This window comes from Typopeltis vanoorti, chromosome 1, assembly GCF_054136105.1.
Source record: "Typopeltis vanoorti isolate ZY-2024b chromosome 1, IOZ_Tvanoo_1.0, whole genome shotgun sequence".
NCBI lineage: Eukaryota > Metazoa > Arthropoda > Arachnida > Uropygi > Thelyphonidae > Typopeltis > Typopeltis vanoorti.
The window spans coordinates 33,970,803-33,983,398 of record NC_143549.1 but is presented as its reverse complement, the minus strand read 5'-3'; the positions used below and the strand labels follow the sequence as shown (position 1 = coordinate 33,983,398).

The 12,596-nt window shown below is 35.8% G+C and overlaps 1 protein-coding gene across 9 annotated transcripts in view; it reads left to right on the top strand.

Moving 5' to 3' along the window:
• The window catches only part of LOC150109879 (DNA-binding protein P3A2-like), a 343,228-nt gene that overhangs the window by 208,266 nt on the left and 122,366 nt on the right, over positions 1-12,596 (top strand). For all 9 annotated transcript variants that reach the window (XM_090397115.1, XM_090397108.1, XM_090397155.1 and 6 more), the window contains one exon: positions 7,016-7,174. In XM_090397115.1, coding sequence (XP_090253241.1) covers positions 7,016-7,174 — 159 coding nt within the window. The remainder of the gene's footprint in view (positions 1-7,015; positions 7,175-12,596) is intronic.

The window sequence follows — 12,596 nt, the reverse complement described above, 5'->3', positions numbered from 1 at the left end:
TATCCAGTTCCTCATTCTCATATTTGCTCATTACTCTACTTGAGACTGACTGCCATTCAAGAAGATTAGCCTCGTATTTTGTGTTGAATACTATGGCTACTCCTTCTTTTCCTTGATTGTCATTGCCTGAATATAACATTTTGTATTTATTGCTCAGAAAGATCTCACCAGTTTTTGTCTTTGTGTTTCAGTCACCCCTATTATGTCGATCTGATACTTATCTAATTCCTTAGCTAGCTCCATTTCTTTGCCATTCAGGCTTCTTATGTTGATAGTACCGATCTTTAACTCTTTTGATGTTGAGTTGGGGTTTGTTTTCAGATTTGTTCCAGTAGCTGACTTTTCGCCCTGGTTTCCTCCCGAAAACAATGGGGTCTTGTTTAACTGTGTGACACCCCAGCTGAGATGAAATTTTGTCATGTTGTACCATCATTTTTTATTTTGGTTTAACCAATAAGAATACAATTTGGTCAGCTAAATCCCAAATTGCCAGCCCATCATCGTTCGTTCAGTATCCAAGTAGATACCCAACAGGGTGCACCACAAGAAGGTGAGGATTGGGCATTAGGTCAGAAGCCCTGGTCGGATCTCCGCATTCCTTTAAAGGCTATGCGGAGGTCTCCTCTCAGTTATACAGCTTTGACCCTTAATCACCCCATGTGGAAATTAAGGGGATATGTGGGATTTAATATCCCCTTAATTTCAATAATGTTTTTTCATCCTATATCGGCAAATTGGCCAGAAGAACGAACACACAGACACACACACACACTCACACAAATTTATGGAACATTAAATGGCATTGTATTATTTGGTGAATTAAGTATCGGAAACGCTGAGTTGTGTGCAGTGGAATAGAATACCTCCCTTGACTCTTGGAAGTGTGACATAATAGTAAGGTTTGATTGTTGTGAGTTTTCTGATATTTGGGTCATTAAGACATTTTTCTTAAAGCTATTAGTTTATCATTCCACCAAGGTATTTTTTTTTATTTTTACTTTATTTTTTTATCATTCTTTAATTTTTTATGTATTCTAAGGTAAAATACAGGGTGGCCATAAAATAAGTTTCCCTCTTTGGAGGCATCTGTAGCTAAAACCAATAAATAGAATGAGACCAAATTTTATATTGAGACTTTTGAAGGCATGGAGAGATGATTTCCGCGAAAAAAAGATTTAGTACCAAATGTTCCCAATAGGTGAAATTTTGGCACTGGCAGAGCCAAAAGCAGTCAAATATTTGCAGTAAATGCAGGTAAAAAGGATTATGCAAATTTTACTGTGCGTACGTGACAGCAGCACCACTAATTCCACTTAAAAAAAGGGATTGGGAACGTTCAAGCAGTTATTCGAATGACTGAAGAATTGTGCTCAATATGCGCCTTACCTTTCCTCAGCATGCTTTACTCTTGTTAAGTTGTTTTACTTTAAACAGTGCAATGCCGTAGCGGCTCTTTGAGATTTAGAAGACTTCATAACCTGCCTACAAGTCCTAAATCAGCTGTAGCACTGAGAGCTATGATTAAGAAGTTTGAAGTAACTGGATCACTAGGAGGTAGACCTGGCAGAGGATGGAAAGCACATTGAAAATCATGTATGTGGTCCAGGGGACCCTGATTCTGATGAATAAAACATTATTTCCTGTCAGTTCAGTCATTACATTAACTTGCAAGTCTCTTGCAAGTTGTTGTTTTAATTTAATTATTATTATTCTTATTATCATTGTAACGCACCACATATCCAGCTGGAATGAGTGATGCGGCTGTCACTTGCACTGTCGAAATGTTATTATTCCATTTTATCTGCCTTTACTGTAATTACCCGCTTGTTTTTGGCTCTGCCAGCTCCAAAATTTCACCTATCGGCGACTTTTGGTACTAAATCTTTTTTTTTTGCAGAAATCATCTCCCCATGACTTCAAAAGTCTCAATATAAAATTTGGTCTCATTCCGTTTATTGGTTTTAGCTACAGATGCCTCCAAAGAGGGAAAGTTATTTTATGGCCACCCTGTATAAAACAGAATGGGCATGCCATCCATTGATTAAGCCATGATTATTAGCAAAATCCATGATATTGCTCAATTGTACATAATGTACAACATCGAACATGGAATCTGTCATTTAGTGCTAGAAACAGCCAGTAACATCAGACTTGATGTTGCCAGCGTCCTTGCCTAGTTGTCACTTCCAAAAAGTAATTTATCTTCCGGACAACTTGCTGATTCAGAAAATTATGGAAAGAAAAAAGTATTGTCATCACCAGAGCAGATAAGGGTAATGCCACAGTTGTCCTTAATGCTACAGAATATAATTGAAAAATGGAGATTATTCTCCAAGATCGCTCTACCTACATTTCACTAGAACACGATCCCACAAAAACTCAAGTTAAAATATTAAAATATTATTAAGTATCAGGAAGATACTTAAAAAGTATCCTCATGGCTGTTGGACATTACAAAAAACTTAAACCTTTCATTTCTTGCCCCGTGCACCCAGATATATGGTTTGCCCAAAATCAACAAACCTAACCCCCCCCCTCTCCCCAAGACCTATAATAGATGCCACTGATGCACCTTGCTACAAACTGTCAAAGCGGCTGGCTAACTCTCTGATTCCCCCCTCCCCTCCCCCATCTTACCACATCCCATGTAAAAAAACTACCGATTTTAAAACCTTAATTGAAAATCTAACTGTAAATAATACAGACATATTTGTAAGCTTTGACATCACCTCATTGTTTACCAATATTCCCTTAAATTGACACCTTAACACTCTTAAAATTTTTTTTTCCTTCTGATCTCATAGAGCTCTTTTCCTTTTCTGGTTATTTATCTTGGAAGAACAAAATCTATAAACAGATAGAGGGAACTGCTATGTGCCCCCCCCCCCCCCGCCAATTTTTACATGGAAAATTTTAAAAAACAAGCCATAGACTCAGCCCCCCCCCCCCCAAAAAAAAAAAAAAACTTTTATCTGGCTAAGATATCTATTTGGCCTCATGGCCCAGACATATTAGACTCCTTCCTCAGTCACTTCAATAGCCTACATCCAAGAATTCAGTTTACGAATGGAAAAGGAAAATAACAATAGTTATTTTCCTTTTCCACAGCATTTAAGCCTCACTGTAAACTTGCTACTCTTATCCATTTAACCAAAGATCGGCTCCCTCCTCTCTCAGCTTCTGGAGTATATAGAGTGCCCTGTTCCTGCAAGCTGAACAGGGCACTCTATATATATAATGGATAAACATAATGGATGACTGCTGACAGGCAGATCAGCAGTCATCCATTCAGAAGAACACAAATCGTACATCTACAATCACGACTATGGTTTATCGTCTTGCAGACCATGTTTTGGGTACAACCCATAGTATCTCTTGGAGAAAAACCACCATGCTCTACCATAGTAAATTCAAAAAAGAAAGACTGTTTTTAGAATCTGGTGGCACTCAGAAATCAACCAAATTTAAATAAATATGATTGCATAAAATTTCCCAATATTTGGGAAACATTAATTATCAGAGATTCCCACATTATATTCTAGGTCACTTACAAATGCCCATAGAGGGTGCACCACCTAGATAGGACTTTAGAGTCACCCACGTGTTTTGCTTAGTATTGTATTCTATTTGAGTGTGTTGTTGTTATTTTTAATCCCTGAAGATGTCTCAGTGACTGAGATGAAATATTGGAAGCATTAAAATTAGTTTTAATCCTTTCCCAGTGCTGAAAATATTCCATTAAACCTCCAACATGATGTCCTCACAGCACTTAAGCCTCAACACACAGCTTTTGAAATGTGAGTTGATTAAATTTTGAGATAAAATAATCCTTAATAAAATAGTTTTTTATTAGTAGTTAATACATGAAGTGGTTTGGTATGCTTATGTACCTACAGTATATGTATACATTTAACATTTTTTTAAATGCAAAATTAGTCAATTACCAAAACACGACACAACCCTGTACTCATGGAATCTGTGATACATCAGCTGATTAAAAATAATGAAGTGAGATTTATTAAAATATCATACAAATTTCAGTATACTTTTCTACTTCAGCTTTATATCTCTTTTTCCTTTCCTAAAATGGTAGGAAGATACTAAAATTATTGGAACTCATATAACTCATTTGGCAGGTTTCCATTTGTTAACCATAATGTTTTGTAATATGAGATGTCAAATCCTGTTTTTCTTTTACTCTTTCCTGTAGAAGTATTTATGTTATATATACAATGTACAATGGTTTTTCTTTGCTTTTCCATGTATGAGTTTCGTTGAATGAATCAACTTCAGGTCATAGGCAAAGAATTATATAAAATAACAGACGATAAAATTACATCAACAGTTCTAGTATAAAACACAATAGTACTATTGTGTTTTATACTAGATCTGTTGATGTAATTTTATCATGTCTCTGTTATTTTATATAATTCAATAGTACTATTGTGTTTTATACTAGCTCTGTTGATGTAATTTTATCATATATCTGTTATTTTATATAATTCTTTGCCTGTGATATCTGAAGAAGTTGATTTATTCAATGAAACTAGTAGTATCTTAACATTAAACCTTTATTCTTTTTCATTCTCAGTGTATAGTCATTCAAACTAATTTTATATATATATATATGCATTGAGATTGACTTACTCTGTTGTTAAACATATTTTTTAAAAGAATCGAATGACATAAACCGAGAGCAAAGGAAAAAGGTTTAATAGTATCACACGACTAGTTTTGGCTTTTTACAGCCTTCTTCAGGTGTTTTCATAAAAGAAAAGAAAAAACATTAAACATTGATGATAAAAAACTACAACGTTTTCACGTTGTAGTAAACGTATTCAAAGCTGTTCCTTCATTGGCCACATTATTGGGTGAGATTTAACGTTTTCACGTTAAATATGTATAATGACTTTTCTGTGCTGTTCGCAGTTTTTTATCTTCAGTGTTTAATGTTTTTTCTTTTCTTTTATGAAAACACTGAAGAAGGCTGAAAAAAGCCGAAACTAGTTGTGTGATACTATTAAACCTTTTTCATTTGCTCTTGGTTTATGTCATTCAATTCTTTAAAAAAATATATATATATATCATCATCATCATCATCATCATCAAATTCCTGCTATGCACCCTCAAGGGGTGTACAGGATATGACAGCATTACATGAAAAAATTACATCATTACTAACTTCCTATCTACAATTTTCCTCCAAATCAGTCTGTTACTTGTCAAGACTCCAACATTATCAGATCTTATATTTCTATCGTCTAAGGCACTTTGTACCATATCAATCCACCTATATCTTGGTCTTCCTCTGGGTCGTTTTCCTGCCAACCTGGCAGAGAACACTTGTTTTGCTAATCTTTCCTCTCATATTCTATTTAAGTGACCATACCACCTGAGATTAGCTCTGCTAACGCATTCCTGGATGCTGACAATGTCAAGTTCTTTCCTAATATCCTCATTTTTAATATGATATTACCATTGATGCCATCTGTTCACGCCTATAATCTTTCTCAGGACTCTCATATCTGCGGTCTCTAGTCTTTGGTCAAGTGTTTTACTTCTGACCCAGCTCTCAGATCCATAAGTTAAAACTGGTTTGAACACTATCTTGTATACAGCTAATTTAGTGTTCCGACTAACTTCTCTCTTATTCCATATGAATTTATTCAATTGACTTCCCACCATACCAGCTTTGCTGATTCTGTTGTCTATTTCTATATTTAATTTACCATCTTCACTAAAAATCGTGCCTAAGTAGCTGAAATGTTTTACTTGTTCCACAAGTTCTCCATTCACAACACAGTTGACATTTTCAATGATTCTGCCTATTTTCATTGTCTTTGTCTTTTTATTGCTGACATACATACCTATTACAACAGCAATTGAATTTAGTCAGAGAATCTTGCAAACTTGTAGCGGATTTATTTAGAAGTATAACATCATCCGCATAAAGCAAAGAGCTGATATTAACATCTCCAATTTTGATATCAGGTTTAATACCACTTTCCTTCATAATGTGACCCATATAGATAATGAATAACAGAGGGGATAATGTACATCCTTGTCTCACACCAGATATAACATTAAACCAACTTCCTGGACTTCCTTCAATTCTAACTGCTGACTTACAACTCAAATAAAGACTAAGTATTGCTTGATATAATGCCCCATTGACACCATATAACTGCAGCGTATTGAATAGCTTCTCTCTTGGCACCTTGTCACATGCCTTTTCCAAATCAACAAAACTTAAATACAGATTTTTGTTATATTCCCATGCTTTCTCGACTATTTGTCGTAAAGTGAAGATCTGATCCTGACAGCCTCTATTTGGCCTGAATCCAGCTTGTTCTTCACCAAGCTTTTCTTCCACAATTCTTCTCAACCGTTTCTCAAGTATACTTGCATAGATCTTGCCAGGAACACTCAGTAGGGAAATACCTCTGTAATTCTCACATTCAGTTTTATTTCCCTTTTTATATATGGGTACTATGAGAGCTCTACTCCAATCATCGGGAATTCGTCCCTCTGTCCAGGCTTTCTGAACTGTGCAGTGCAGCCACTGTAAGACTCTTACCACCATACTTCAGCATTTCTGGTTGAATATCATCTATTCCTGCTGCCTTTCCACATTTCAAGCCTTTGATGGCTTTTTCTACTTCAAGTATGGATATGTGTTCCTGACTGCATGCCTGGTCAGTGTTTTTTATCACTGTGCTATCATCACTGCTTGTTTCATTTAGCAGTTTTTCAAAGTAATCACTCCATACTTCAAGGATATCTTTTTCTCCTGTTTTCATGTCACCTTTATCATCTCTAACTCCTTTTACAGCACTCTTTCCTCCATTCCTAAGCTTCTTCAACAACCTCCAGAATATATATATATATATATATATATATATAATCTTAAAATAAATATATTATATTTACTTTACTTTATCTTATTTATTTATTTTATTATTTTTTTTTCTTAGATGTCATGCTATTAAATAATATACTTTCGATTTTTGACTAGGCACAACTGAGAGCATTTATTCCTCTAATGTTAAAGTTTTCTACTGGAAGGGGTAAGCCAGGATGGGGAAAGGAGTCGACGCGTCCTGTTTGGTGGCCAAAAGATCTTCCTTGGGCTAATGTCAGGAGTGATGTTCGTACAGAAGAAGAGAAACAAAAGGTGTCATGCCATATTTTATGAATTAATGTTGTGGTTTAGTTTCTTGAGAGCTTAAGCTGGGGGGGGGGAAAGAAAGACTTGATAAATTTAGAATTAATAATCAAGGTCTAAAGAGAATTGATTATGGACACTGTGTTCAGTTATTTTTTAAATAAGTGAGTTTTGAGGCAGAGTAGTTTTATCCCATTGCTTTAGCTTAGATGAGGCAATTTATAATAGTTCACCAAAAATTAAATTCCATGTAATATATTCTGTAAATAATAATGATTTTTAATATCACTGCTTAGAAGGCTGCAAAGTCTATAGCAAATAAATTGTGTATCTGTGGGTTGGGGTCAAATTCAATGCAATCAACAGGTATTCCTCTTAAAAAGCTGGAGGTTGTATGTTATTCCTGAGTGAATACTTCATAGAATGGATTATTTTCCACAGAACTAAAGTAGATAGAATGAAAGATGACAGAGTAGCTGGTTCAGTGAGCCAGCAGTTCAACTATAAAATGATGTTCATCTATTTTTTATTACCATTACCACCATCCCCAGACCTGTATCAAGTCAGACTTATTGCAGGAGGTCCCTCTGTCATATACACAACTCATCATACCTTGAGTACATTCACATTCTCTGCAAACACCACACTCCCAAGCAATGCATTTCAATCATTCACTACACTCCATGAAAAGTACTCGTCCTCCACACATTGAATACTCCAGAGACCAGAAACCACTAGTCGACCACCCTTGGACCCTCTTCAACACTTCTTTATCCTGTTGAAAACCAGACAAAATTAGTGCACAGTAGTTCATATGCAGCGCATTTGTGGTCCCACAATGGAACAGGAATCTCATGACCTCTACAAGTCAGGTTCCTCACCACCACCAGAACTTAAGTTGTCCTCACAATTCCAGAAATCTGTCATTTAAATCAAGATCCCTACCTACTACCACCACTTCCATCCCCCCATTCCTCCACTCTCTCTCCAACATATCTCCACCAAGTGTATACTCTACATCCCATCTCTGTTTTCCAAATCCTGAAACCTTACACTTTGCGACATTTAACTGGTAATCCCACTCTTGTGCCTACTCACTTAGTTCCTCTTCTTCTGCAAAGCCACAACATCTGCTCCACATCCCACAGCTCTTCCTTACCTTACACTATCGGCAAACAGCCAAATATCATGTTACTGTATATTTTGAAACAGAAAGTACTGAAAGAAGTGGAAAATACCATTCTGCTGAACAACCCTTAGAAATATCTGTATAAGAAAACAAATGTGGAAACTGATGTTCTGTAAGATAGGCTAAAGAAAGGCTTCAAGAGAGGAGTCAATAATCAACCAAACTGCTGTTTTCTGAACAGCATCAAGAATTTTTAAAAGAGGATTTGGATGTACCATCCAGAGATGAGAGCAGTATTCTAAGATTGGCAAGATTGGGATTTGTACAGAGTAACTGGACAGATGAAAAGCAACATCTTGAGAAAGAGGATAACAATTTTTCGGAAGGCTGAGGATTCTATAGAAGTGATGTGATACACCGCATTCATTTGGGTAAACTTTGAACTACTACTGTGTTAAGAGTAATAACGCATTAGTTTTGTCTAAAGTAATTGAGAAGGTTATCAACAGTCAACTTCTTCAACACCTTGAGAACTGCTATCTAATTAGTGACCACCAGCATGGATTTTGCCACTCTGAATTCACAGATCTCCTGGCTTATGTCACACACCTTTTGGGTCAATTCCATTGAAAGATGTAGAAGTCTGTGCCATTGCTCTTGACATCTCCAAGGTTTTTGATAGTCTGGCACTGAGGGCTTCTCAACAAGGGAACATCATTTAGACTACTTGTTGTTATGTAAATAGTTTGCCAGTTTTCTTTCAGATCAATCTCTACATGCAGTGGTGGATAGTTCTCTCCTCAGACATTCCTGGCAATGATAGTGTCACTGAGGGCTTTTTCATTTCACCTACTCTCTTCTTGATTTATGTAAATGACCTGCTCTCATTCACTGCAAATTATATACATAGTTTTGCTGAAGATAGCACACTCCGCTCATCCTACTCATAAGACAAGCCTTGCATTACTCGAACTGCAAGTTCGAATACTGCATTCGAGCTTCAAGATCAACTCTAATAAGTACCTTGAGCACTGATCTCCACAGTATCTATGATTGGGGGTGAAAGCAACCTAATCAACTTCAATGCTTCCAAAATGCAGTTTTACTTGTTTTCTCATTAAAAAAGACCTCAACATGACAAAAATGTCATTTATCAATTGGAGTGCCCTTTACTTTTCATTATGTTCCAGTTCGACAGTCAGGATCAAATCTTTCTTCTCAGACTGAGTCATACTCCAAACCTTTCTGGCACAATCATATCACTTCTATGGCATCATCAGCTTCCAAAAAACTTGCATCTCTTTTCCACTTAAGACAGTACTTCTCTGTTGAACAGTTTTCTCTGCATAAATCCCAAATCTGGCCAACATTGAAATACTGCTCATGTTTGGGGTGGTACACTTAAGACCGCCTTAAAAATTCTTGATGCTGTTTAGAAAAGGGCACCCCAGTTGATAAATGACATTTTTCTTACAACAGACTCCCTTCAGCCACTTTCCCCCTAGAAGATCAGTTTCTGCATTGTATCTCTTCTACAAATATGTCCATAGCCATTGTTGTTCATGTAGTTACATTTACATTAAATCAAGTTTTGTACATCGGGGAGAAATAATAGATGCTAGTTCTGTATTCATTATTGCTCCCGTTTCTGCTTGATCTACACGGACTCATGCTACAGCTGCTCAACATCCTTTTACAGTCAAACTGTATACTCATCGAGCCTGCTACTCTTAGTTATTTGTTGTTTCAAAGATACTTGTGACATAAAACTGAATGATATAATCACGTAACCACAAGAAAGATATTTATTTAACCAAATATTTCGGTCTGGAAATAGCAGAACTATTTGGCCTCACAAAAAAACGCTTTACCTTCTTTTTTTAAACAGTATTAATTCCTTGCATCATCGCATAAAGTTTACTATGGAATTAGAAGAAAACAACCAATTATCTTTTTTAGACGGTCTCCTCATCCGGTCACCTTCAAATATTCTTACAACTACAGTATACAGGAAACCAACATTCACAGGTCGTTATATTCTTAAAGAATCAGCCCATCATCCATGTCAAAAAACAGGAATTATAAAATGCCTCATCAGAAGAGGCATTTTATAATTCAAAACTAATTGTTCTACTTTTGATTATCTACAGAAAGAACTTTCTACTATCCAACAACACATGAAACTCAATGGCTTTTCTGAAAAAAGTACTCAACGTCTCCTCAATTCTTATAATCCTCCACAAAACAACAAAGTTTCAATACGTCGAGTAGCTATTCCTTATATCTCCGGTATTTCAGAACCTATCGCAAGAATTTTAAAGAAATATGATTTAACAACTACGTATTCACCTATTAACAAATTGTCTTCTCATTTTCCTTCTCCTAAAGACAAACACTCGACTTTATCTCTTCCTGGAGTTTATCAAATTCTGTGCAACTGTGATCCCTCTTATTTTGGACAGACTGGATGTTCTCTTGAAAAAAAGAATCCAATAACACAAATCCTCCATTCTTCACAACAAACCTGAAAAGTCTGGATTGGCTCAACACAGGATTGAAACCGACCAAGGCATCTTTTGGTCCAGGACTCGCCTCTTACATAGATCCCGTTATAGGTTCGAACGTTTGTTCAAGGAAAGCGTGGAGGACTTACTCCATTGTCCCAACCTGAATCGTAATGACTGTATATCTATATCAAAAATCTGGGAAAGTCTAATCAAGATTACTCATTAATTAATTAATTAATTTTTTTTTTTTTTAAATAGCAAATCCAATCATGTTTCTACGTCAGAATATTCCGTTTCATACTTAGTGATATAACATCACGCGGCGTGTTCTAATTTTAACGATCTATTGTTAGTATTCTAACAATACTAACAATTGTATTTTTTAAACTGTTCTTGTAATACCACTGAAGATGGTCTACTATTTCCAGACCGAAATATTTGGTTAAATAAATATCTTTCTTGTGGTTACGTGATTATATCATTTACTCCCAGATATCTTTCATTCCTTCCAGCTCAGGTCTGTGGAATAGCTTCCTTCATGAAGCATTTCCAAAGGATTACAATCTCCAACAGTTCAAGAAGAATATCCACAGATTACTCTATTCCTGATCCTACCCACACAGGGCATCTGTTTGCTATACCTCTTTTGCCTTTCATGTGTGAGAGAAATATATATATATAATCATCATCAAATTCCTGACATATACCCTCGGGAAGTGTACAGGATCTTATGATAGTACTCCATGAAAAGTTATGTAATTACTAGCTTCCTATCAACAGTTTTCCTCCAGATTAGCCTGTTATCTGTTAACAGTTAAAGATCAACTGTAATAAGCACCTTAAACACTGATCTCCACAGTATCCATGATTGGGATGAAAGTCCAATATTATTAGATCTTATTTTTTGTCTTCTAAGACTTTTAACTGTATCAATTTTTACTGCTTAAGTGGCCAAACTGAGATTAGCTCTGATAATACATTCCTGAATGCTAACAATGTCAAGTTCATTCCTAATAGCCTCATTTATAATATGATACTGCGATTGATGGCATCTGTTCAGTCCTCTAATCTTTCTCAGTACTCTCATATCTGTAGTCTCCAGTCTCTGACTAAGAGTTTTATTTCTAATAAATCTCTTGGATCCATAAGTTAAACTTCGTTTGAACACTCTTGTATACAGCTAGTTTAGTGTTTTGACTAATCTCATCATACCTTAAGTACATTCACATTCTCTGCAAACACCACACTCCCAAGCAATGCATTTCATTGCTTGGGAGTGTGGATGCAGTTGATGTTTTCAGTGTTTCTGCCTATTTTCATTGTCTTTGTCTTTTTAATGCTGATTTTCATATATGAAATTTATTACAGCAGTTATTTAATTTGATCAGGGAATCCTGCAGATTTGTCTGGGTTTTATTAAGGAGTATAATATAATCTGCATAAAGTGCAGAGCTGAGATTAACATCTCCAATTTTGATATCAGTTTAATATCACTTACTTTCGTGATGCGATTCATATGGATAATGAATAACAGTGGAGATAATGTGCACCATTGTCGCACACATGATTTTATATCAAGCCGTCTTCCCATACCTCCTTCAATTCTAACTGGTGATTTACATCTCAAATAGAGACTGAGTATTTCTTGATTTAATGTCCCATTTAACTTCATATAACTGAAGCTTTTGAATAGCTTTCCCCTTGGCACCTTGTCATATGCCTTTTCCAGATCTACAAAACTTAGATACAGATCCTTGTTATATTTCCATAATTTCTCAACTTTGTCTTAAAGTGA